General features: G+C 52.9%; 2 protein-coding genes across 4 annotated transcripts in view; both read right to left on the reverse strand.

The window, feature by feature from the left end:
• The window catches only part of LOC105548888 (taste receptor type 1 member 2), a 21,393-nt gene extending 10,300 nt beyond the window's left edge, over positions 1 to 11,093 (reverse strand). Inside the window, exons 1-4 of the mRNA XM_011993114.1 lie at positions 10,911 to 11,093; positions 8,000 to 8,300; positions 4,912 to 5,685; positions 45 to 254 (exon numbers count right to left, since the gene is read on the reverse strand). Of these exons, the coding sequence (XP_011848504.1) occupies positions 45 to 254; positions 4,912 to 5,685; positions 8,000 to 8,300; positions 10,911 to 11,092 (1,467 nt within the window). The 5' untranslated portion in view covers position 11,093. The remainder of the gene's footprint in view (positions 1 to 44; positions 255 to 4,911; positions 5,686 to 7,999; positions 8,301 to 10,910) is intronic.
• Positions 11,094 to 22,249: 11,156 nt separating this feature from the next.
• Positions 22,250 to 26,835, reverse strand: part of ALDH4A1 (aldehyde dehydrogenase 4 family, member A1) — a 38,546-nt gene continuing 33,960 nt past the window's right edge. For 2 of the 3 annotated variants that reach the window (XM_011993117.1, XM_011993115.1), the window contains 3 exons: positions 26,168 to 26,289; positions 25,239 to 25,357; positions 22,250 to 23,759 (listed from right to left, as the gene is read on the reverse strand). In XM_011993117.1, the coding sequence (XP_011848507.1) occupies positions 23,647 to 23,759; positions 25,239 to 25,357; positions 26,168 to 26,289 (354 nt within the window). In that variant the 3' untranslated portion in view covers positions 22,250 to 23,646. The remainder of the gene's footprint in view (positions 23,760 to 25,238; positions 25,358 to 26,167; positions 26,290 to 26,835) is intronic. The other variant, XM_011993116.1, reaches the window with a different exon arrangement.

The following is a 26,835-nucleotide window of genomic DNA, read 5'->3' on the forward strand; positions in this document are numbered from 1 at the left end:
GGCCCCACCCCCGGCCTGCCCACCCACGAGGACCCCTGGCTGACCGTGTTGTTGATGGTGTGCCAGGAGATGTCTTGGATTGTCTTCAGCTGTCGCTGCAGGGGGTAGTAGGAGGCGACACTCTGGAAGGGATTCTGGCTCAGGTCCCATTGCCACTGGACAATCTCCAAGTGCAGAGCCATGTCCCCTTGCGGGTCGAAGGAGATTTCATGGTCCAGGAGAGTGAAGTTGACCTTCCAGATCTCCTTAAGCAGCTGGCAGGGTCAGAGGGAAGGGAGGTGGAGCTAGCATCAGAACCCAGCCAGAATTTTTTCTGGGCCTGGGAAAGATTCTACCATTCCACTAGCCTTGATTTCCAACTCTGTAATATGGAGGCAATAAATCTCCAAAAAGGTGGCAGTTTAGGAGTCAGTGGCTGACAGCTCTGCTCTGGAATCAGATATATCTGGGTTCAGGCCTCAGCTCTGCCTCTTGCTGTGAGACCTTGGGCCTGTTGCTTAACCTCTCTGAACCTGTTTCCTCTTCTGCAAAGTAGGAGCAATAAAAACTCTATCTTCTGGGCTTGGAAGCAAAAAATAAGTTCATCTATGTTAGGGACTTAGAGCAGAGCCTGAGACAGGAATCACTTCTACTAAGGTGCTAATAGAGTTCCTTTTCCCTGGAAGTCACCTCAGTCATCCCTCTGGAACCCAATACATGAGATGAGGTACAGAGTCCACTGTCTCTGTCACCTGCAAAGGTCAGTTAGGATCTCCCCTGATCCCTGGGTCCTTCCTGCCTCCCCAGACCTTAGCATCAGCTCTCATTCCAGTCTCTCCCCAGTGCCCCCATCACTCTCAGTAGGCAGCAGGTGGGACAAACTAGAGCACACTTTGAAGTGGGCATCCTCCAACCTAAAGTCCAGTCCCAGCTCTGTCCGCAATTTGCTGTGTGACTCTGAGCAAGTTTCTGAACCTTGCTGGGCTAACCCTGAAAGGACTTCCAGTTCAAATATCCCATGGACCTGGCTCCTAGATTTTCCCTCCATAAATGGGAGTGTCCATTGGGCTACACCTTTAGGGCTCACCTGCCTCAGGGACTGACAGACACAAAGACAGACAGGTAGCCAAGGGAGTCCGGTCCTGGCCTTCTCCCTTCCCTGCCCAGCGGGTGAGGTCCTGACTCAGAAAGACTCTTTGGAATGTGCACAGGTTGCTAGGCCCAAGGGCAATGGTCCTTTGAGCCAAGAATAAAGAGGCTCCAACCAGGTGATCGGCCTGAGGATGAGGATCAGGATGGCGGAGGCCCCTGGGAGTCACATCCTGGGTGCCCATCTTGCACCTCTGTAGTGACCTGCCCAAGCAGGGTTGAGCACCTGGGACTGGAGGGATCCAAGATATCACCCCCAAGGGGTCAGAAAGCACTGGCCTTGTAATTGTCCTGAGTGGGTGGGAGCCTAGACTATTATTGGCAGGGACTTGGGCACCTTGGGGTTCCCTCATCAGGCTGAACCCTGTTTCCCCTTCCCCATCTAGCCCCACCCTTACCCCAGCATAAGCTGTGCATTTAAGGCAGACTCAAGTCCACCTCTCCAGCCCCGCACTCTCTCCTGATGCCAGCACTTGGTGTCAGAGAAGAAGAAGAGGAGTACATTCAGCCTCTTAGCTGCCCCAGGTAATTTGCATCATGATTGCAAATGCCCTCAATAACTCAACAGGGTACATATGATTCCTTCCATTTAACAGATGAGAAAACCAAGGCTCAGAGATATTAAATGTGCCCAGGTTTGCACAGCTAGTAGTGGCAGCACTGAGATTCCATTCCAGGTTTGATTGCTAAGCTCTGCCCAGCTCACCGCCACCTGCCTCACAACGTACGAACAGGTGGGCCATATCCGAGATGCCTGAGGGGTGGAGAGAGGTGTGTGGGGAAGAGCCAGACCACTACCAAGGGCCCCATTTGTGAAATAAAAGGATTGGACCAGAACCTGAGAAGACCTCGCAACCCTGACCCTCTATGATTCAATGACTGGCTGAATTTTTTTTTTTTTTTTTAAGACGGAGTCTCACTCTCTCGCCCAGGCTGGAGTGCACAGGTGCTATCTCAGCTCACTACAATGTCCGTCTTCTGGGTTCAAGCAATTCTCCTGCCTCAGCCTCCTGAGCAGTTGGGATTACAGGTGCCCTCCACTATGCCCAGCTAATTTTTTGTATTTTTAGTAGAGATGGGGTTTCACCAAGTTGACCAGGCTGGTCTCGAACTCCTGACCTCATGATTCATTTGCCTTGGCCTCCCAAAGTGCTGGGATTACAGGTGTGAGCCACCACACCCTGCTAGTCTACTGAGCATTTTTGCTGGGATGGCCACAAATTTGCCAGCCTGGATTTACCCAGACTCCCACTGATCTGACCCCACCACCACCATCACCACGGGCAGCACATCCACCCAGTGTCATCTCCAACTCTTCTCATCGCCCCTGAGGCCTCTCTCTCTGCCTCGCCTCTCACAGCGGTGCCCATCCCCACTACTCCAGCACTATTTCATCACCACCCCTGGCCACTCCCTGGCTGGGTGCCTGTCACCTCTTTAAACCTCAGTTTCACCTGTGTATGGGAGAGCACCCACGTAGTCACAGTATCTGCTCAACAGTGTCTGTCTGGGCATGACTGAGAATTCACGTAAAGAGGTGAACACAGTGTCCAGCACATAAGTACCCATTCATTCATTCATTCATTCATCCATTCAATATTCACTGAGAAGCAACGCCAAGCCAGACCAGTGCCAGCAACTTGGGATACGGCGTTGGAAAGGATTGACAGGGTCCCTGCTCTCACTGGGCCTCTGTTTGGGAGGTGTGGGGAATAGCCAATAAACAAACAAAGGATATCAACACAATCACAACTTGGGATACCTGTTACAACAAAAATAAACAGAGTGTCGTGGTGTGACCTGGCAAGGAGGGTGGGAGGTAGTAAGGACACCACATACCATTTTGCAGGCTGTGCCCTGCAAGAATGGGTCCAGTTAGGACAACTGGGAGGAACAGCTGGAGTCCAGCCGACTCAGGTCACCAAGTCATGCGCTTGCCACAGGTCTGCGTCCATCCGAAGCCAAAGAGCATCATGGCCTAACTTGTCTGCACAAAAGGGCATCATTTTCTAATTCACACAAGGACTCTGTTTATGCCAGTGGAGACCCTGGGTGAAGCCTACATAGGGTGGGCTGGGCTCTCTGCTACTTGACTGCATCATCCCCCACCCCAGCTCTAAATTGGCTTGTTGGGCTGTCTCAAGAACGTCATCTCAGGGCTTGGAATGCTCTATGAACTCCTGCTACCTCTAGACAAAGCCCCCTCTCCTTCACCTGGCACTGGATGTCCTCCAGTATCACCTGCAGTTCGGGTCACCTCTCAATCTTTGCCACTCGAGCCTGACCACGTGGTCAGGCCACCACTCTCCCACTCTCCTCCTGGAAGGTCCAGTGTCTGTTCACTCCCTACTTCAGTCCTGCCTTCCCTGACCCTCTCTCACCATGATGATGCCCCTGCCCCGTGCACAGCTGCAATTTTGACTTCCTGCTGCACTTGGCAGACAGATCTTCTTAACTGTCCTCATCTCCTCCTGGGTTGGTGGTCCCCCAGGCCTGGCACATAGTAGGTGCTCAACAAAAGGGATGGGACATCCTGGTTGCTATGATTGGTGCCCTTTGGTCTCTGCTGTCAACTGTCTTTCATCATAGCTCCTGCCAGTTGCAGCTGGGAGGATGCCTGGAAGGTGAAGTGGAAAACCAGCAGAATAGGCCAGACCTGGGTTCAAAACCAGGGTCCACCACTTACCACTGAGCGATCACGGGCTAGTCGCTTTGACTTCCTGTCCCTCAGTTTTTCTACCTGGAGATTATCCTCACAGGAGGGTCATGAGTTAGATGTGATGTATACTAGGCATTCAGCGCCTAGTAGGCACTCAAAGAGCAGTAAAGCACCCATGATAATTATGCATATTATTAATGTAACAGGACATATAGCAATAGGCAGTATTTTTACCAGCTGGCACCAGAATTCCTTTTAAAGAATAACTGCAATCTTTTAAAAGAAAAGTGTTTATGGTTGCAAGGTTAGGATCTGAGATTATGGGATAGAGAGGTACAATTAAATAGAATGAGAAAGAGCAACTTTCTCATTTCTTCAGAGCAAACTAATTTGTTCTGTTAAAGAAGTGAACACTTATTTGAAGATGGGAGAGGGATCTAGCAAGTGGCGAAAGGGGAGAACGAAGAGGGAAGATGGGCAGGGTTTAGGGAAGTGACTAAGCAACAGGGTGGGAGGCTGGCCCCAAACTATGAAAAAGCCAAGGAACCATTTAAGAACAGAGATCTCCAATAGCAAAGTATAAAGTGTGCATCTCTAATGTAAATCCCCTCTGCTCCTCTGATCCTCAGTGAAACCTTCTATATCCCAGAAGGCTTCGTGGTGGGGGGTTTCTGTGTGTGCCTGTGGATGTGGATGTGTATGTTAAGCCAGAAGAACAGATTTAAAGTCTATGTCTGAACCAGAGTGATAGAGAACTAGGGTAATGAGAAGATCCATAAAAGCAATGCAAGGCCTTAGAGGTCCACAGGAAAACACAAGCTCATCCCAGGCTCTCAACCCTGGAGAGACTGGGTCGGGGGAAGGTGGGGGGGCGGGGCTGTGGTTCCCACTGCCTGTGGGATTTCCTTCTGGTGAATTCCACCTGAATCTCCAAGAACAGACTACTATCTTGAATGGTGAGTATTAAATTAATTTAAAAAGCAATTTTGTTTTGGCACCAGGAAGGACTAGTGCTATATGTCTGGAAGAACGGGATACCCGTGCCCTTTCACACCCATTTGCCCAGAACCCCAAGAGAGGAGGATGGAGGTGCCCTGCAGTCTCTATGGCAGCCACCCCCTCACCTGCCAGGGATAGACCTCCTTCTTGGCGCAGGTGCCGTAGTCACAGCCTAGGAGGCTGTGCAGGGCGTGGGCCACAGCGTAGACCGCACAGTACACGCTGTAGACGACGCGCTCCCCAGAGAGCCTGAGAACGTTGTTGAAGGACAAGGTGCCATTCAGGCAGCTGTCACACTCCTGGTTGCAGGTGGACCTCTGGCTGGTCCTGCTGAGGGGTGGCGGCCCAGCCTGTGGGTCTCGCACGCGGAACTCACTGAAGCCAGGGATGGGCACGCTCTGGATGGTGATGCCCAGGAAGGTGCCCATGTGGCGCAGCTCCGTGAGGTTGTGCAGGACCGGGTCGATGGCCCAGGACTCGGAGGCGATCCACACGGCACCCGTGAAGTTCTGGCGCAGCACCTCATTGAAGAAGTTGTACAGGGTCAGGTCAGGTGAGAACACAACCACGACACGTGCCGTGCTCTGCTGCAGCTTGTCCACGATGGTCACCAGGCGCTGGCGCTCCTCTGACGTCATGTTCTGGTTGGGCTGCACTGTGGGCAGTGTCTCCTGGAAGGCGATGCAGATGTCGCCCCGGGCCAGGCGATCACCAAGCAGCTGGCCATTGTCACGGCCATAGGTGTCGCCGCTCACCAGCACGATGATCCAGTTCCAGCGGAAGTGCAGCATCAGCTGCACCATGGCCTCGATGTGGTGGTCGGCGCTGGGTGCGGTGCGCAGCAAGGCCGGGAAGCGCACCTTGTCTCGCAGCTCATCGCTGATGGCACTATAGGTGATCTGCGAGGGGAGTGGCCGTGGCATGAGCGAGTGCCGCACTGGGTGCTCTGCCCCCATCCCAGGGCTGTATCCACCATCATCATTTGGGAAGCACCTAGTGCAAGCCACCCCAGGGGTAGGTGGTTTACACCATTGTCAAGCATCATGGTCCCCAGGTAGCCCCATGCAATAAGAACCTACTGTGTGCCGGGCCCTAGGGCCAGGTGCCTTACCTCAGCCTCATCATGATGATTGAGCACCTACTATGTACCATGCTCTGGGCCAAGCCACATACGCCATCATCCTCATAATCATCAGCACACTGGCTTTTAGTGAGAACCACATCCTGGGCTAGGTAAATGACATAGCCATCATCCCCATCACCTAGAAACTCTTACTGGGCACAGCGCTTTCCTCCTCCCCCTCATCACCGTCAGGCTCAGCAACTAGCCACGTTTCTTCCTTCTGCCTCCAGGGCTCCATGGTTTTCTTCCCAACTCACAGGGTGTTCCATCTCCTTTCCTGGTTCCTTCTCTTCTCTATGACCTCTTAATCTTAAAGGACCCTGGGCTCAGGCTTCAGTCCCTGCCTCTTCTCCAGCTGCTCTCCCCCTCCCTTGGTGGTCCCATCGAGCCTCACGGCTTTATATCCCATTTCCACGCCAACAACTCCCAGCGGATATCCCTGGCCTGGACTTCTCTCCTGAACTTCAGATGCATACCACAACTGCCTGTCTGACATCTCAAACTTCACAAATCAAACTGAACCTTTGTTCTTCTCTGAGCCCGTTCCATCCACACCCTCCCCCATCTTGATTGATGATGAATCCATCGTTCCAGTGACTCAGGCCAAAAACTCTGGAGTTGTCCTTGACTCTTCTCTCGCACACAGGTCACACTGGATCCATCAGCAAATCCTCTTGGCTCTACCTTTAAAATATATCCATCCAGTGCCTACCAGCTCCCCGCTCCCTCCTGTCCAGCCACCATCATCCCCGGCCTGCACTGCAACATTACCCACCCACCTTTCCCCTGCAGTCTAAGCTTAACATGGCAGCCCGGTGACCCTGCTCACACACACGTCAGGTCACTTTACTCCTCTTCTCAGAACTCCTCAATAGCTCCTAACGTCACCCAGGAAAAGCCAGAGTCCTTGAATAGCCCCTAAGCGCTCAATCATTTATCTGCACAGCTCTCACCTGTCTGATTTCATCTCCTTCTCCTCTCCCTCTGGCTCCAGTTGTGCTCATCTAGTTCCACGAACACACCAGGCACCTCCTAGCCTTGGCACTTGCTAACCCCTCTTCCTATCCTAGGTCCCTCATGGCTCCCTCATTCCTTCACCTCCCTCAAGTCTTTGCCCAATTGTCAGTGAGACCCACCTGACCACCCTGTTGAAAATTGCAGTCTCCCTCTACCAACCTCTCCTTTCCACTGACGTGCCAGAGCCCCCACATTTTTATTTTATTCATTGCACTTCTCACTGCTAACATCCTGTATCACCTATTGTTTACACTTATTTTCTGTCTCTCCCCACCAGAAGAGAAGCTCCACGAAGGCAATTATTTCTATGTTGTTGCCAGCTGTACCCCAGCACCTACAACAGTACCTGGCACATAGTAGGTGCTCAATAAATATCTGTTACATGAATGAAAGAATGAATTCAGTCCTCAGCTAGATGCTTCATGTAAAAGTACTAACATTAAACAGTAACAATCACAATATTCATGACTACCTAACAGTGTGCCAAGTTTTTTGCTAGCTGATCTTTAATGAACATGTAGCCTGTACCAGTACTGCACTTGGCACTTTCAATCATGATTATGATAATAGTTATAATAATAGTCGTAATACAAATCACTCTTTCGTGAGGACCTACTGTGAGGCAGACCTCGTGCTAGGCAGCTGTACAGAATAATACTAAGCACTTCAAGTTTTTATTCCTGTGTAAGATGCTTTATAAAACAACATTATTTACCACCTACTGTGTGCTAGAAATTTACACAGGTTGAACCACTAATCTTCAGATAGCCCTGGGATGGAACGCTTATCATCCCACTTTACAGGTGAGGAAATTGAGGCCTAGAAGAGTTAAGAGATTTGCCAAAGGCTTCACTGTGGCCAAGACGCGGTGCCAAGTTGCACAACCAGATCTGCTCACTTCCAAAGCCTGAGCCCTTACTCCATAAGCTGGGCTGTCTTCTCAAGATTTGGGCTAATGCCCTGACCCTGCTTCTGGTCCTATCATCACCTCCCATGATTGTTGGAAGAAGTGGCCTCTGAGGCCTATAGACAGCCACTCCTCTGCCCCACTCCCCAGGGCCCAGGAGCCTCACTTGTGGAAGGAGAAAGAGGGAGAGGAAGTTGGCCACAGTCATGACAGCGTCGGAGTTGTCAGGGCCAATGACAGCCACCACACGGGGCATGTAATTACTGTAGTTCTCTTGGATGGGAAGGAGGTCGTCTTCCTGTGCCAGGAAGTAGAGCACCGGCTGGACGTTGTTGGAGACGTAGCACACATCCACCATCTCGTAGCCTAGCAGCACATCAGGCAGCAGGCTGCTGTCATTGTTGATCTCCTCCACCGCAAAGCGCATGGCCTGCATGAGGTTGTAGCCTATCACCTTCGTTTCATACCTGGAGGGGCCACAGCAGTATGAGATGGAAGCAGATCCAGAGTGAAGAAGGGAGGGATAAGAGAACCAGTCTGCTCCTCCTCCCTGCCACCGGAAAGCCAAGGCATTGACTGAGAAGGAACCACTCCAGAAGACTCCGGCATTTTCACCATGTCATTGTCACCATACCACATCTCTAGGATCACCATTGCCCATATGGCCACCACTGACACTATTATCCATGTGGCCATAATGAATACCATCCCTATAACCTCCATTGCCACTCTGCTGATGTCCACTAATGTGACCACCATTATCCACTAAAACTTCCATCATCACCATCACCACTATCACCATCATCACCCACTACCCGTATTACCAATATCACCACCAGGGCCATCACTGTCACCACAACCTGGTGACCATCATCACCACCATCATCACCATCACCACGACCACCATCACTATCAGCACCATCACTATCACCACCATCATCATCATCACCACCATCACCACCACCATTTTCACATCACCATCACCATCACCACTACCATCACCAGTGCCATCAGTAACACCCTCACCACCGTCACACATCACAGCACCATCATTATCAGCATCACCATCATCACCACCCCCATCACCATCATCACTACCATCACCAACACCATCACTAACACCATCACCATCATCAGCATCACTACAATCACCACCATCACCCTCATCAACCAACACCATCACTAACACCATCACCAGCATCACTATCATCGCCATCATCCCCAACACCATCACTAACACCATGACCACTATCACCATCATCACCCACTATCCGTATTACCAATATCACCACCAGGGCCATCACTGTCACCACAACCTTGTGACAATCATCACCACCATCATCACCATCAACACCATCACCATCACTATCAGCACCACCACCATCACCACCACTATCACCACTGTCATCAACATCATCATCGCCATCACCACCACCATTTCCACCATCACCACCAACATCACCACCACCATCACTACCACCACCAACACCATCAGTAACACCATCATCACCATCATCATCATCAGCACCATCATTATCAGCATCACCATCATTACCACCCTATCACCATCATCACTACCATCACCAACACCATCACTAACACCATCATCACCATCAGCACCATCTTCAGCATCACTACGATCACCACCATCACCATCATCACTACCATCACCATCATCACCAATACCATCACTAACACCATCACCAGTATCACTACCATCACCATCATCACCAACACCATCACTAACACCATCAACACCATCATCAGCAACACTATCATCAACACCACCATCACCATCATCACTACCACTGCCATAATCACCAACACCATCACCACCAGCAGCACCATCATCAGCAACACTATCATCAACACCACCATCACCATCATCACTACCACTGCCACTATCATCAACACCACCATCACCATCATCACTACCACTGCCATAATCACCAACACCATCACTAACACCATCACCACCATCAGCACCATCATCAGCATCACTATTATCAACACCACCAACGCCATCATCACTACCATCACCATCATCACCAACACTATCATTAAAACCATCATCATCATCACCATTATCACTATCAGTACCATCATTACCAACACTATTACCACCACTGCCATCACTACTGTCACCATCATCACCACCGTTACCACCATCATCATCACCATCACCATCATACTTTTTCTCATTGTCATCATCACCAGTATTACTGTTATCAACATTATCAGCATCATCACCATTACTTTCATCACCATCACCTTCATTATACTCCCCACCATGGTCACAAGCATTAGAAAATCCAGCATTGTGCCTGGTGCCATCACCTTCACCATTCTCAAGCCAGCATATAATCTTTCCCAATTTCATAAATAATGCATTTCTTATAGTCAACCCTTAATCATCTTTTGCACTGTCCTATCTTTCTCCTTGTCTCCCACAATACCTTCACCCTCTCTGCAAGAGGTCACTGTTTTATAGTCCCAGGCTGTCCCAGCCTTCATGCTTGCATGCAGATGCACCCAGCCACCACAATCTCCAAGTGATGCCGTCATCCCAAGGGGCTCATGGAGAAGGTGGGGGAAGAGGAACTCCCCTCTAGGCCCCAAAGCACCCCTGCCCACCCAGCCACAGCCCTTGGAAGATGCAGTCTGAGAACTTGATACAGAAAAATCACATTCTGCCTCCCAAAGGATTTCAAATGGGCTTTTACATGGACCCATTGGGAGTCCCCCAGTTGCCAAAGTGGGTGGGAACAGTCTTGATCGCCTCTAAGAGCCCTCTAGATTTGAACATTCTGTAACTCTATTTAAAAAAAAATAAATGACACTGACATGACCCAAGTCTCAGTGTTTCAGAGCACAACCGTCAAAGATTTTGGTAACCCGTGTTGTATGAGGCCTCCCTGAGGGCTAGGAGCATGGATCTAGAATAAGGGGGTTGGCAGTGAATGGGGAGGAGTGCTCTAAGCCCTTGGTCCTGGCCTAACTCCCAAGGACCCACAGGACCAGACCTGGCCTCCCACCCCATCCCCATTGCCACTTCCAGCCCCACACTGGAGACTCACTCCTTGCACATGGGCACCTGCAGGTAGTCAAGGTGAACAATGCCCTTCATGTTGGCATGGAGGGTGAAGAGGCCACCCAGGAGGTAATCCCCAGGCAGGTAGAAGTCCGAGTTTTTAGCCGGCTCAGCCAGGACCTGTAGCAGGAAGAACAGGGAGCAGATGGTCGTTGCCCTGGGCCGCATGGCTGGGAAGTGATGGTCTCAGGAGGTAGTCCTGCCTCACTGGAGAATTGGTGGCTTGACATCAGGGTATTTGCACAGACATTTACATAGCGATGGTCGTGCCACGGACTGTGGGGCACCTGGAGCAGGTGGAGATGTTTAGGGGCCCAGGGGGAGGAAAGGAGGCTGGAATTACAATGATTCTTTCTTAGAGCATAGTGGGGCTAGGTGGTCTAGGGGAACTCTATTTGCAAGGAGAGAGAGCATCCTGATAACTTGGCCATGCCCTGGCCTTCTGTCACTTGTCCAAGGACAAGTCTCGTCTTCCTGACATTTCAAATATTTCAGGAGTAAAGGACATAGGTGCTCTCAGGAGACAGAGTACTGTGGCCAAAAGAGCCCAAGCTCTAGAGCCCAGCCAAGTCAGGCCAGGCATGTAGTGATGTATAGGTGTTCAGCAAGTGGTCGCCATTGTCAGTAAGAACCAGGCATCATGCCGGTGTTTGCGGTTCATCATCTCATATAATGGTTGCATCTCATATAAGGGGACTATTACTAACCCCATTTCAAAGATGAAGAAATGGAGGCACTAAGAAATTAAGAAATCCAGCCCGGGCTACCTGACTAGCAGAGCTGAGATTCAAACCACATGGCCTGACTCCAGGGCTGGTCCTTCATTGCCACACCACATGACATCACAAAGTTAATGCCTTTGATAGGAAAAAAAAACAGTAATGGTGGCCAGGTGCAGTGGCTCACATCTGTAATCCCAGCACTTTGGGAGGCTAAGGCAGGCAGATCACAAGGTCAGGAGACCGAGACCATCCTGACTAACACGGTGAAACCCTGTCTCTGCTAAAAATACAAACAAAATTAGCCAGGAGTGATGACAGGTGCCTGTAGTCCCAGCTACTCGGGAGGCTGAGGCGGGAGAATGGCATGTACCCGGGAGGATGAGCTTGCAATGAGCTGAGATTGCTCCACTGCACTCCAGCCTGGGCAATGGAGCAAGACATTGTCTGAAAAAAAAAAAAAAAACATAACAGTGGTGAAGAGGTTCGGGGAAGGAGTGAGGGAGGGGTGGTCTCACTATCTCTGAAGGCTGCCATCAGTCAGCCTAGCAACACCCGCTCTGGGTCCCCCATCCCTTAGGCCCCACACCAAAGGGCAGGGTTGTGGGCAGAACAGAAAGTTGAAAATTCCTAAATTCATAGGTGAATACTCTCAAGGAGTCAGAGGCGGGGAGGTGGCTCCAGTGAATTAGGGACCCACTGGAATCAGAGACCCTTGTCCAATTAGTGCTATTTTGTTCCTTTCCAGCCCTAACAACATGTGGCCGAGGCTTAGGGAACCTGCCACACACCATGCGCCTCGAATGGGTCTGTCACAGGCACATACCCGGCTGCTGGGCTCCGGGGTTCTGATGGGCAGAGGCTTCAAGGTACAAAAAGGTGATTGAAAACCCCGTGCTCGGCTGGGCACGGTGTGTTACGCCTGTAATCCCAGCACTTTGGGAGGCCGAGACAGGCAGATCGCCTGAGCTCAAGAGTTCGAGACCACCCTGGTCAACATGGTGAAACCCCGTCTCCACTAAAAATACAAAAAATTAGCTGAGTGTGGTGGCAAACGCGCCTGTAATCCCAGCTACTTGAGAGGCTGAGGCATGAGAATCGCTTGAGCCTAGGAAGCACAGGTTGCAGTGAGCCGAGATCGTACTACTACACTCCAGCTTGGGCTACAGAGTGAGACTCCATCTCAAAAAATAAAAATAAAAATAAAAACACGCTCTTCCCTGCCCCACCCCAGCCAAGCCCTGCTCCTCCTTCAGGGCCCAGTCTGAGCTTCTCCTCCTCCTAGGAACCATTCCTGCCCGCCAGTTCAAGGGAAACTCCCCTGCTCTGAGCAGCAACAAGCCTCCTGTGTGCGTCGTCACTGGGCACTGGCTACCAGCCTTACATTGTTAACCGGATCCTGCTGCGTGTGTCCACTCTACTTGGGGAACCTTGAAACCACGTGACTTGGACCCACCCGGATTTGACATCGGCTGTTTGCTGGATGAGCACGTGCAGGTTCCTTAACCTCTCTGAGGCTCTGTTTCTTCCCCACTGAAACAAGGATAACAATTCCAGCCTTCTGGATTTGGTGTCGGAATTAAGTTAAATAAAACTGGGGGGTGCGGAGCAGGCTTGGAGAAAGGGGAGTTTGCCAAAGTGCGAGGTTGTTTCTTTTTACAACGAAATCAGCAGCCGCAGGGGGCACCGTGGGCTCCGTGACCAGCTGAAAGTGCCCCTTTGTGTCCCAAAGCGTCTTGAAGTTACCCTGAAGGATGTTGGATGTCTTTAGCCACTGCAGAGCCGAAGTGGCACCCACTCCCCTGCCCCTGACCTCTCCTGGGGCAGGCTCATCCCGTGGGCCTGTAAGCAGACAGGGGGAGGTCTCCTGGTGCTGCAGGAAGAGGCAGAATTGGCTGTGTGATCGGGGCCTGTCCCTGCCCCTCTCTGGGCCTGTGTAAACCAGTGGATGAGAGGTGGGGACTCATACAATAAAAGGAAGCGCCCTGCAAGGGGTGTTTGGAGGTGCGGGTTCTGGGCCTGACTCTCCTCTCTCTGGATCTCAGTTTCCTCATCTGTATAGTGGGGAGCCCTTTTTTGCACTGCCCGTGTCTGCCTCCATGTCTGCTGGCCCAAACCCCAGCGCTGACCCGCCGCTGCCTCATGGATTCTCTCTACACCCTCCCACTTTCCACACCACACCCCCCGCAGACCCTCATCACCCGCTTTCTGCACCTCTCCATCTGCCCCACACTGACTGTTGAAAACCCCATACCACAGCTCTCAGTTCATCACTCTTCTGCTCTAATACCCGCCGGGGGCTCCCCGTCACCAGTTGGATCAAGTCTGAGCTCCTTGTTCTGGCATTTGTGGCCTCTCCAGCCTGGCCCCAGCTCACTCATCCTCCCTTTCCCAGTCTCTCCAGCCTGGCCCCAGCTCACTCATCCTCCCTTTCCCAGTCTCTCCAGCCTGGTCTCTCCTGCACCACGTGCCACAAACCACAGTCACACTGGCCTCCTTGGGTCTGGGTCCCTGGAGGATCTTCCGGGGACAGCATTCTAGGGGCCTCCAAGGCCACAGATGCCTGCCCTGCCAAATACCTAGGGGTTTATGAATGGGTCATAACAACAAATAGCGCCTTTCCCAGAGTGTGATTTATTGTTTCTGTTTTTTAGAGACAGGGTCTCTGCCACCCAGGCTGGAGTGCAGTGGCGTGATCAAAACTCACTGCAGCCTCGACCTTCTGGGCTCAGCTGATCCTCCCACCTCAGCCTCCTGAGTAGCTAGGACTACAGGCACGTGCCGCCACACCCAGCTAAGTTTTTTAATTTTTTGTAGAGATGGGGGTCTCTTTATGTTGCCCAGAATGGTCGTGAACTCCTGGCCTCAAACGGTCCTCCCTCCTCTGCCTGCTAAAGTGCTGGGATGACAGGTGTAAATCACCACGCCAAGCGTGTATTAAATCCACCCAGAGTCTGTTAAATGCCAGACATTGTGTGAAGCATTCTATATACATTATCATTTAATTCTCACAACTCCCCTTCAAGGTAGTCATTTTTACTACCATTTTGAAGATGAGGAAACTGAAGCTCAGACAGGCTAAGCAACTTTCCAGAAGTCACAAAGCTACTAGGTGGTAAAGCCAGAATGTACATCCAGGCTGCCCAAGCTCTTAGCCCCAGTGCTAAGTGTGTTCTGCCTACAGAAGCTGTCACTGCACCTCCTGCCATGGGGGTTCCGGGATGGCCCTGCCCTCCCTCAATGCAGGTCGCACCCCAGGTGTTGGGGAAGGATTCGTTCCTGGTACAGCCACAAGAAGGCACCTATGATTGCATATATCAGTTCTGAATTGGGGAATAAAGAGGCCAGGAGGCCCTGGAATGTTCTGGAGACTTCTAGAAAAGCCACATTATTTGGCAAAGCTTAGGGGTGAGGGTATGCCAGAGAGAGAGAGAGAGAGAGTATCTAAGTTAACTGGGAACCACAGGATGTAGCCCTGATCTCAGGGCACCCCCTCCCCTGCCCCTGACCACTCCTGGGGCAGGGTCATCCTGTGGGCCTTTAAGTCAACAGGAGGAGGCCTCCTGGTACTGCAGGAAGAGGCAGAATTGGCTGTGTGATCGGGGCCTGTCCCTGTCCCTCTTTGGGTAAACCAGGGGATGGGAGGTGGGGACTCATAAAACAAAAGGAAGCGCCCTGCGTGGGGTGTTGGGATGTGTGGGCTCTGGGCCTGACTCTCCCCTCTCTGGGTCTCCGTTTCCACATCTATAGAGTGGGGAGGCTCTCTTTGCCCTCTTTGCACTATCTTTATCTGCCTCCATGTCAGTCGGCCCAAAGCCCCAGTCTCAGGATTTAGGACGGGAGAGTGGTAGAGAACAAGAATGGCTAAGCAAGCTGTTAATCCAGTGGGCACCAGCTGAGCCGACTGTGTGGCAACCGGAGACAGAAACCAGAGCCCTGGTGAGGCCAGTGCACACTGGAAGACACACAGGCATGAGCCACTGCACCTGGCCTACTCTAACTTTTAAGGTGCTACTATCTCTTCATTTTGCAGAAGAGGAGATTGAGGTTCAGAGAGGACCAGTAACTTATTCAAAAGCACATAGCAAGTATGTGGATTGGAACAACCCAACACCCTAATGGGGGCTAATGGGAGTGGTGGAGACTCAGGGGCTCCAACAAGGAAGAAATAATGAGGGGTTCCATTGACAGGAAAAGCTTTTTAGTGTGGGCTGCCAGTATGGATAGATGATGTCTCTGAAGACCAAAATCTGAAGGCGCACTGGACAGAGAGTCAAAATCCTGGTCCGGCTCTGCCCCAACTTGCGATGCTGCCCTTGAGCAAGTCAATTCCATTCTCTGGGCCTCATCCTCCCAGCTGTAAAATGGATTCAGTGCTTCTTAATGGTTTTGGGATGAGCATCCTTTTGAGATTCTGACGAAAGCCCTGCACGCCAACACAACGCCAACAAATGCAGCCATGCACCCACATCCAGGGCATTGCCAGCCCTTGAGACTCATCCGAGAACTCTGAGCTGAGATGATCGGCAAGGTCCCCTCAGGCCCTGACATTATCTAGGAGGGGCAAGCAGATGCCATCCAGAGCAGTGGCTTCCCTGAGGACAGATGCCTGGGAATGCCTGGGAATGTCACTGGGATTATCCTTCAGTGCCGCACACACAGCACGTGCCCCCACATGGCTGGACACAGTGCAGGCCAGCCCCAGCCATCACCCTCACCGTCTGGTCCAGGGCCTGCCATCCCCATGCTCATACCTGTGTGGCTGCCAAGGTGACCAACAGCCATGACAGACTTATGCAAAGTCCACGGGGGAGGGAGAGAGGGGTGAGCCATGGAAACAGCGAGCCAGGAGCTGCCCATTTGCCTTGGCATCTGCTTCCCCTGAGGTGCACAGAAAGGAAATGGGCATGTCAGCTGGAAGGGGCTGCCCTGAACATCCTTCCTCCCCCTGCCCTGTGGTTGGATGGGGGCTGGGGCACAGGGGGAGCCCCCAAGAGGGTCCTGACGCTAGGGACTAGGGGATACATCAGCTGCTGCCCCTGCCCCACCCTCTGATCTGCCTCTGTCTCTCTGCTTGCATATCTCTCCATTCGCTCCTGTCTCCTCCTTCCCCACCCACCATTCTCTCTCTCTGTTTCTCACCAGCACTCCATACTCCAGGACAAACCTGGGCTGCTAGAAACCCACCTCCAGTCTGGCTTATGGTGGGGAGAGGGTAAGCATGCAGGGCCACCCCAGGAAAGGTCTGGGGGATGAGCAGTCCCTAAGCCAATCCACTTGGTTCAGAAGCACCTCGGAGGAGGGTTGCTGGGAAGGCCTCAAAGCCAGTTCTCAGAGGGCCGAGCCTCATCGGCACTCCTCACCCGACTCCTCTGAGACAAGAAGTCCAAGGAGTGGAGGGGTGTGGGCTCCTAAGACCCGAGGAAGGGACTCTGCTGTGGTTGGGGTACTCTTTTGCACTCAGGGATCCACTCAAGCCTCCTCACCAAACTTTGCTGAGTGATGGTGAGCAGGTTGCCTCTCAACCAGAAAAAGAGCTGGAGGTCTCAAATGACCACAAGCTCAATAAGAACCAACAGGGTAATAGTAACTAAAGTCTAAAGGAAAGGAAGCAGCTTTTATGGAGCCTCTGCAATGCTTTCAAACATCACCGCATCTGCTCTCCAGAATTCTGTGAAGGATTTTTTATTCCCATTGTACAGATGAAGAAACCAAAACTCAGGGAGTTACGTGGCTTGTCCAAAGTCACTGGGAATTGACTTTTTTTTTTTTTTTTTAAGAGAAAGGATCTTGCTCTCTTGCTCTGTTGCCCAAGCTGGAGTGCAGTGGCATGATCATGGCTCACTTAGCTTCAATCTCCTGGGCTCAAGAGATCTCTTGCCTCAGCCTCTCAAGTAGCTGAGAGCACAGTCACACACCAGTATGCCTGGCTAATTTTTAAACATTTCTTTTTGTAGAAGTAGAGTCTCGCTACATTGTCCAGTCTAGTCTGAAATTCCTGCCCTGAAGTGATCTCCCTCCTTGGCCTCCCAATGTGCTGGGATTACAGGCAAGCACCACCGCGCCCGGCCTGAATTCACTTTCATGGCACTCCAGAGCTCTTAATCTTTCCATTGCATTAGTGTAAGCCAAGTGAAATTTAAGATTATAGCCAAAAGAGCAGATTGTCCAGAACAAGAGAGGTGATCATCCTGCCGTGTGATGTGGTGATCAGACCTCACATGGGTGTATGACCTTAACAGTACTGCCTCATGTTGACTGACCTGTTCCTGGCCACCAGGCCCAGCAATAAATCTGTTTTCATGTTTCAGATCATTCAATCCTCCTAACAACTGTAAGGGATGAGTACTATCAACATTACATCCCCATTTGACAGCAGGGTAGACTGAGGCCCAGAGAGGGGATGTGATTCAGCCAATATCACACAGCCTGGATCCCAGTTCAGGATGATTCCAGAATGTACTCCCTGGCATCACCAGAGCAGGTCACTAGGTAGACGAAGATCCAGAAACGATGTCCCACAGAGAGTAGCTGAAGGAATAAAAGATGTTCAGCCTGGGAAGGAAGAGGCTCAGGGAGATCTTGATGGAAAGTAAAGGGCTGGGATGAGGACGAGGGAGTGGTCCTATTCTGTGGGGCTCCTGAGGCCCCAGCCTGACCCAAGGGACAGGGGACAACAAGCAGGCTTTGACTCTTCAAAGCTTCCCCACCTGTAAAATGGCCACAGGAACCCTCAAATGGTGATTAAATGAGATAATACATCAAGCACCTGCTCAGTAAATGCTCACCAATAAATGCTGCACTCCAGTGCTGATGGCTTCATGCCTGGCATGGTACTGGCAAGAGACCCTCAATTTTTTTTAATTTTTATTTTTGAGATGGAGTCTCACTCTGTCACCCAGGCTGGAGTGCAATGGCACAATCTCAGCTCACTGCAACCTCCGTCTCCCAGATTCAAGCGATTCTCCTGCCTCAGCCTCCTCTGTAGCTGGGATTACAGGTGCCCACCACCACGCCCGCTTAATTTTTGTATTTTTAGTAGACACGGGGTTTCACCGTGTTGGCCAGGCTGGTCTCGAACCCTCAACCTCAAGTGATCCTCCCGCCTCAGCTTCCCAAAGTGCTGGGGTTACAGGCGTGCCCTCAATTTCAGCCCTAGTGAAAGGCTAGGGTCTATGACTCTCTGTGACTGTCAACTAAGACTCTAATCTGACTCACTGGGGTTCCAGTTCTGGCTCTGCCACTTGCTGCGTGGCCTCTTCTGGGCATTTCCCTCGCTGAGCCTCACTCTCCCTCCAGCAATGCCTGCCCCGATGCACATCCCGGAGCAGGTGCCCAATAGAACGTCAGCTCCCTCCAACCTCTATGGACCAGACGCTCAGGGAAAGAGGGCAGCTGCCTGGGCACATAGGGCTGAGGGAAAGCATGGCAGAGGCCTGGAACAGCTTTTTGCTCTACCTTGGGTGCCTGAGGGGCATGTGGTACCTGCTCCATCATCCAAGGGGGCTGGCAGCCCCCCGGACACAGAAGGACAAGGCTGGCTGGTTGTGTTCAGAGCCATGACAGCAGCAATGCCGCCTCCCACCCCTGCACAGACCACCCAGAAGGATGGATTCCTGTGGGGGATGAGGACAAGGGGTTGATGGTATGGTCATCAGAAACAAGTTCTGTTCTTCTCTGTCCCTTACTAAGCAGGTCTCTCTTCACCTCTGTCAGCCTCAGTCCTCACCCGTGAAATGGGGCTAAAATACTATCTCACAGGCCGGGTGGTTCAAGGCAATTCATAGGAACAATTGACCTATGAATAGGTGCTCATTTAAATCTGGCTTCTCCTCTTTCCTGGAAACATACCTATCTAGGATGAAGAAGTGTTGAGGTTGAAAATTAAAAGTTCACATTGATTGGGCACCTCGCCCCGGCAGGCCACGGGATGCAGCGTTTTGTTTTTAAGTATTTCATTTGGTCCTCAGCTCCTGGAGGAGTCTGAAGCTGGGAGGTCAAGGCACAGGAACCAGGGGCTAAGGGTGGGATTTGAGCCCAGTGCCCGTCCAGCTCCAGGGCACCGTGCGGTGGTGGTTATGGCCAGGGGCTTAGGAGTCAGAGGTGTGGGACTGAAACCCAGTCTGCTCATTTCCTACAGGCATGTTAGTTACTTAACCCATCGGTGCCGCAGTTTCCTCCTCTGTAAAATGGAAGCAACAGCACCTACTTTATGAGATTGCCGTGAGGATCCGAGGCCATGATGTCCGAAGCATTTAGCCCAATGCCTGGCACACAGCCTGTGTTCAAACAACGGTGGCTTTTATTATTCACTAATCTGGCCCCTAAACAGAACACCCAGGAAATAAGATGACGAATTCGGGGAGATGAACTAGTGAAAATGAAAACTCTCTGCAGAGGGTGGGTCTGCCTCCTGCCGCTTCCCCTGACCACCCCCCCCTCCGCCGGGAGCTCCGGGTCAGCCTGGTGGCCTGCAGCCAGCACAGGTGGCCCCTAATTTCCTTAGAGGGCATGCTCCACTGGCGGCCCGTGGGACAGTGGTGGCAGGGACATCCGGCCTCAGTCAAATGGTTCATGCTCCAGGCCCTGGCCCTGGCCACAGCAGGGAAATGAAGGGGTTTCTTGGGCCACCGCAGACATAGGGACTTACTGTGGTGACCATGCAAAGAGGCCTCAGTTCCCCGAGCAGTCACTGGGCCCTCAAGAGCCACTAGCTCCAAGTCTAGGGGATGAGGGAGAGGAGTGAGAACAGGGTAAGCAACAGCTTTGAGTCACGCCTAGTTCAAAAGGAGGCAAAGGCGGCAGGTTGGGGAGGGTTGGATAAAATAACAGTGGGAGAGGAGGAGCTTGGAAGTCAGGGGCCCAGTGGAGCAGGTGGCGAGGACCATGGGCTACGGGCACCCACAGACCCGAGTGCAAGCCCCAGCCTTCATCCTAACCAGCTGTATGAGCTTGCGCTAATTATCCCGCCTCCGACCTCCATGGGTCCTGCCACAGTTACCTGGTAAGGTCACCGCCAAGGCTCTAAGCAACCAGGTAGGTAAAGCATTTAGTAATTAGCCAAGTCTGTCTCAGTGTGATCTTCAGCAAGTCACACCAACGGTTCAAACCCATTCACAACCTGCCAGTCCCATGACTATAAATGCAGTTGCCACCCTTCCCTTCTGTACTCCAGCCTAGGGCACTCTGGGTATTGCCTATTGTCCCTGGAGGTGTCACTGTGGTTTACAAAACAGCCCCTTTTACATCATGGGCAGGTGGGGACAGGCCAGGTCACACGTTTCCGCCCCTCCACAAGTCACCTGGCCTGCATGGTGGCCCACAGCCCTGGGCTCAAGCTGACTGGCCACAGTGGCTCCTCTCAGTCATCGTTTGGCCAGCTGAGTGTCTTTCCAAGACAGCTCAGCACTAGCCGTGGACATCTGGGTGAAGGAGAGAGAACAGACTGTGGAATCAGACAGACCCGGGTTTATGTCTCAGCACTACCATACCCCCAGGAAGTCCCCTGACCTCTGTACCTAAATTTCCTTCTCTCCAAAATGGGAATGTGGGAGAATTTCCTTCCAAAGGCTGTTGTAAGGAGACATACCCTGGGGCTTTGGCACACATATTCATCAGGGTCCTCCAGAGACACAGGAGCAAGACAGAGGTTTTAAGAATTGGCTCATGCGATTATGGAGGCTTACTAAGTCCAAAATCTGCACGGCAGCCCAGCAGGCTGGAGGCCCGGGGAAGAGCTGCAGCAATTCAGTGTGAGGGTAATCTGCTGGCAGAATTCCTTCCTGCGTGGAGAGCTCCTGCTTCACTCTATTAAGACCTTCAGCTGATAAGACCACGCCCACCCACAGGATGAAGGGTCATCTGCCTTGCTTTTTACTTTTAAAACTTCACTGATTTAAATGTTAATCTCATCCAAATACACCTTCACAGAAACACCCAGAATGTTTGACCGAATACCTGGGCACCATGCCCAGCCAAATTGACACATAAAATTAACCATCACAACACAGGATAGTGGTTCTTACAATGAAAATGGGTAAAGGGTAACTTTTTTTTTTTTTTTTTGAGGCAGAGTCTTGCTTTGTCACCCAGGCTGGAGGGCAGTGGCGTGATCTCAGCTCACCACAACCTCTGCTTCCCAGGTTCAAGTGACTCTCCTGCCTCAGCCTCCCCAAGTAGCTGGGATTACAGGTGCATACCGCCATGCCTGTTTTTTTTTTATTTTTAGTAGAGATAGGGTTTCACCATGTTGGCCAGGCTGGTCTCAAACTCCAGGCCTCAAGTGATCTGCCCATCTCAGCCTCCCACAGTGCTGGGATTACAGGCATCAGCCACCGCACCCAGCCTTATGGGTAATATTTTTGAATCATTATGTGTCTGGCACTATTCTAAGCATGTGTATATATTAACTCATTCAATTCTCACGATGACCCATGGCAGGGGGAGGGGGCGCTTACCCCATCTTATGGATGAAGGGATAGAAGGTCAGAGAGAAGGTCAGAGAGCACTATGCCCGTGACCGGCTGACACACTGGCAATGCCACCAGATTTAAAAGATGTTGGCTGCCACCACCATCCCCTCCAGAAAGACCATCAACCTCTTTGATTAAGTAACAAGTATTTTATTGGGTGGCATCAGAGCAAATCCCATTGCCACCTCACAGTGTAGAACCAGTAGAATGGAGAACACTCCAGCCTGTGCCCCCCCAGCCACCCGCCCTGGCCCCTCATGGGAAATGACACAGATCCTGGAAGGACACAGAACCCACAGCCAGCCCAGGTGGCACCGGCACCCACCCCCATCCATGAGCCGGTGGCACTTGGGGAACGGCCACACCAGCTCCAGGGGGGGTCCCATGCAGGCATCCTGGAGGAAGTCCCAACACTTTCACAGTACCCTAAAAACCGTCCTTGAAAGTCATGCTTTATGGATCCCTGACCACTCAGAATCCAAGCAGGAGGCATCTGTAGAAGGAATCGTGGTCACAGATTGGCTGTGTCAAAAAAAGAATGGGCCAGTGAGGGACTGGTCCACACAGAGCCACTCCCACGCAGAGGAGGAGGATTCTACAGGCAACGTCCTACGCCCAGGCTGAGGAACCCAAGGCCAGGCCTCTGGGGGGTGGGAGAAGGGAGGGGCAATGTCTGCCTCGGCCTGTGTCACCATGGCATGGTGGTGGCTGAGCTTCTGCAGGGAAATCCCAGACCCTGAGACTGGCTCTAGGAGTGGAGGTCTCTAGAGGTAGGGCCTGAGGATCCGAGAGAAGGCTGACGTAGGACGAAGGCCCATCCAAGGTTTTCCAGCATCACGGCCCATCCCACGCCTTGGCAGGTGGCCTCCAGCGGCCCCCCAGCCCCGCCATGTGGCGCAGACCAGGAATCACATGGGCCTCTGCCGAACACAGGCACCTGGAGAAAGGCATGCCGGCATCTAAGGTGTATGGCTGGGTACAGGGGCCTACTGGCCCAGGTGGGTCTGGGCAAAGATACAGTGAGGAAGGTAGACAGCCCAGACAAGAGAGGGTAAGGCCAGCTGGTGCCCCCTGTGCCCCACAGGTCAACCTGAGTTACACTTTACCCTGGACACCTGGAGGGGCAGGGATCAAGGCCAGGAGCCTCTGTGAGTGGTGAGATTTGTCAAGGGGCCGAGAATGGCCTCCATTTCCCCAAAGGATCCCGAGAGCTGCTCCATCTCCCTTCCCCAGGTCCCTGAGCCACTGGGCCCAGTGGAGGGGAGAGGGAGAACCTGCCGGGCACCACGGTCAGACCTCCTACATGGCCAGTGGGATAAGGGGTAGTGGCCCTGTTCCTCCCCAGCATGGTCTCAAACCAGAGCCTGAGGCGTGGGAGAGGCCAGAATACAGTGGTAGGAAGGAGGTCAAGCCTGGATTCTAGAAAGGCAGCTGTGCATGAAGAAGGGGTGGAGGGGCTGGAGCGGGGTCTGTGCAGTGAGGTCGGCTGCCTGGACGGACAGACAGCAGGACGGTGGAGTCCGAGCAGGGCTCACTGCATGTACGCGTAGCTCCAGTCCCCCAGGGGCTTATGTGTCTCCTTGATGACCTGGGGCGACGTCCAGCGGAGGATGTAGTGTGGGCCCCCTGGCTTGTCATTGGTTCCTGCAGAAAAGACACTTCTGTTTTTCTCTGAAAAGACACAACAGCCTGGGCAGAAGGGGAAGGGAGGAGATGATGGAATCAACGGGCCAGCGGCGCGGGCGGATAGCAGTGGGCCTGCTGCCAAGCTTGGGGCATGCAGAAGAGCCAGAGGGATGGACAGGAGCCCCTGTCTCCAGTCTCCAGTCTGCTGGGAAGCCTCCATTGTTCTCTCCACATCGCACCCAGCCTTGCATCCTTGCTGGGATGCTAGCATGTCTAAGAGGCAGGGTGCGGCATGGAGAGGGTATTGGACTGAGAGGCAGGGACCTGGCACGGTCCTGGGGTGCCATAATAAGTACATGTCTAGCCTTCATCCCTGGTTCCTAGCCAGAGCTCCTAAAGCTCTTGGAATTTCCTGAGTGATGGGGGTTATTCATAACAAGCCCCTTCTAATCACACGAGTTTATGCTAATGAGGGCTCTTGCAGGATGGCGCTGATTGGCAAAGGAACCAACCCTGTGATTAGAAGCTTGGAACCTTCAGCCCAGGGAGGGCAGAGAGGTTGGAGGTTGAGTCGACCCCGATGGCCAATGATTGAATCAATCATGCCTGTGTAATGAAGCCTCCATAAAAACCTAAAAGGACAGGGTCAGGAGAGCTTCCAGATTGGTGAACACGTCCACATGCCAAGGGGGTGGCACAGCCCCAAACTCCAGAGTAACGGAGGTACCCATGCTGGGGACCCTTCCAGTCTTTGCCCTATGTGTCTGCGCGTCTGGCTGTTCATCTGTATCCTTTAAAATCCCCTCTGCAATACACGGGTAATAGTAAGTATGCTTCCCGTGGGTTCCGTGAGCCATTCTAACAAAGTATTGACACTGAAGTGGGAACTTCTGATGTGTCGCCAAGTCAGACAAGGTGTGGCTAACCTGGGGTCCCAGTACTTGCGATTGGCATCTGAAGTTGGGGAGTCAGTCTTATGGGACTGAGTTCTTAACCTGTGGGGTCTGCACTAACCCCAGGCAGTTAGCATCAAGTTAAACTGTAGGACGCCCAGCCAGTGTCCACCAAGAACTGGAGAACTGGTTGGTGTGGGAAACCCCAGCACGCCAGGGTTCAGCCCCGGCTCTGCCACTCAGGAGCAGTCACCTTTGGCAAGCCGTTGCTCCTTCTGAGCCTCAGTTTCCCACTGTGAAGTAGAGCTGGTTGGACTTAAGGGACACTGGCTATGGTGCAGGAAACACGGTTGCTGGAACCAAAGTTACAACCCCACCAGGGCCATGTGGCCTTGAGCCTCAGTTTCCTCCTCTGTAAAATGGGAAGAATAGTCCCTTTGCTCACAAGTGCGCTGACAGGACCCTGAGCTAGCGCACTTGCTTGGCCCACAATCAGCGCTCAGTAAATGGTATCCTTCCTGTTACTCTGAAGCCCCTCGAGACGCAGCACTGAGGGTCTCCCACCAGGAACTCAGCTCCTCTGTGGGAAGGGGGACCCACTCACCAGAGGCTCGGGCCCCCCCAAAGGGCTGCTGGCCCACCACCGAGCCGGTGGACTTGTCGTTGATGTAGAAGTTGCCGGCAGCATTCCTTAGCACCTTTGTGGCCTCCTGCACGACGTCCCTACAAAGCAGGGCAGTGGTGACAGAGCAACCAGCTCATCTGCCCTCCAGCCCCAGCTCCAGCCTCAACACCCCTGTTCCAGCCCACACTGGCTTTCCAGGTTCAGCACGAGGCCGAGTCGGGGATGAGGGATGCTGGCCAGCTGTTGGCTGTGGGCCTTCAGTCAGGTTACCCAGTCTCTGAGCCCAGCTTCCTCCTCTGGGGAGGGGCTTGGCACGCCTCATCGCAGGGCTACTGCGAAGTTCAAGGGAGTGGCCTGTCCTGGTCCAATGTTCCTGTCCCTCAGGAGCAGGGGGCCCTCTAGCTCCCAGGCCCCCACCCTTCCTCCCTCTCCAAGTTCACCTCCACTCGCTCACAGAGGCAGACACGGGGGCAACCAGTGACGTGGAGGAAAGAAGAGGGGAAGCCTCAAGTTTAGCCTTATGGGACCCAGGTTCGAATCCTGCCTCTGCAGCCCCTGGCCTGCCCTGCTCTGCAGCATGGGACAATCGCCTCGCTCAGTGTGGCCCCACCAGATCCTGCAGAGCCGGTCAAAGGCACCAATTCCTGGCCCTGCCCCTAGAGGTTCAGATTCACTGGTCCCCAGTGGCACCCTGGCACTGGCACCACCAGCACTGGCAACAAAGAGCCTGCTGCTGTGGGCCCATGTGGGGAGCCCTGGCTGCCTGCCTGGGCTGAGGGGAGGGGACAGAGAGAAGGTAGTGGCGGCATTATTACTGGGAGCCACGTCCAGGAGGTGGGGATGGGGCGAGGGCCGACAGGGACAGGACACCCAGAGCACAGCACCAGGGCTGCGGCCTGGCCACTCACTTATCCTGGGAGAACACTGCCCCCGTGAGGCCATAACTGGTGGTGCTGTCAACCAGCTGCAGTGTCTCCTTGTACTTGTCATCCGGGTAGACGTACACAGTCAGTACAGGCCCGAAGATCTCCTAGGAGAGATGCCCCAGCGTCAGGCCCTCCACGGGGCCAGGGCCCTGAGCCCTCCCAGTGCCCCTGCTCTGAATCCCCTCTCCCCAGTCTCTGGGCCTCAGTCTACACTTCAGTGTCTGCAAGAAGGGTCGGGTGCCGCCTCCTCCTGGGGGCCCTCCAGGACAGCAACGTGCCCAGCTCCCTGCCCTGTCCATCCCACTGCAAGCCGGCAAAAGATGCAAACATTTCCTGGCTCTCCCTGCCAAACCCACACCCAGAGAACAAAGGGTCCAGGTTCCAGAGGCTTCCAGCAGCAACTGGCATGAGAGTTGCCCAGAGATACCATTCCCTCCAGAAGGGTTCATGGTTCCCTCTGCTACCAAGGGGCTGGGGGAAGATCTTCACAGGCAGACTCCAGCCCTGCACTGCCAACTTGGGCAAGTGCCTTGACCTCAGTTTCTCGTCTGTAAAATGGGAACAGTAACAACCACCTCATCTCAGCCAAGTGCTCAGCCACGGCTGGCCCCACAGTAAGTCTATCAATGTCAGCCATTATGACTGCGGTG

This window comes from Mandrillus leucophaeus, unplaced genomic scaffold, assembly GCF_000951045.1.
Source record: "Mandrillus leucophaeus isolate KB7577 unplaced genomic scaffold, Mleu.le_1.0 Scaffold426, whole genome shotgun sequence".
In the NCBI taxonomy this organism is placed as follows: Eukaryota; Metazoa; Chordata; class Mammalia; order Primates; family Cercopithecidae; genus Mandrillus; species Mandrillus leucophaeus.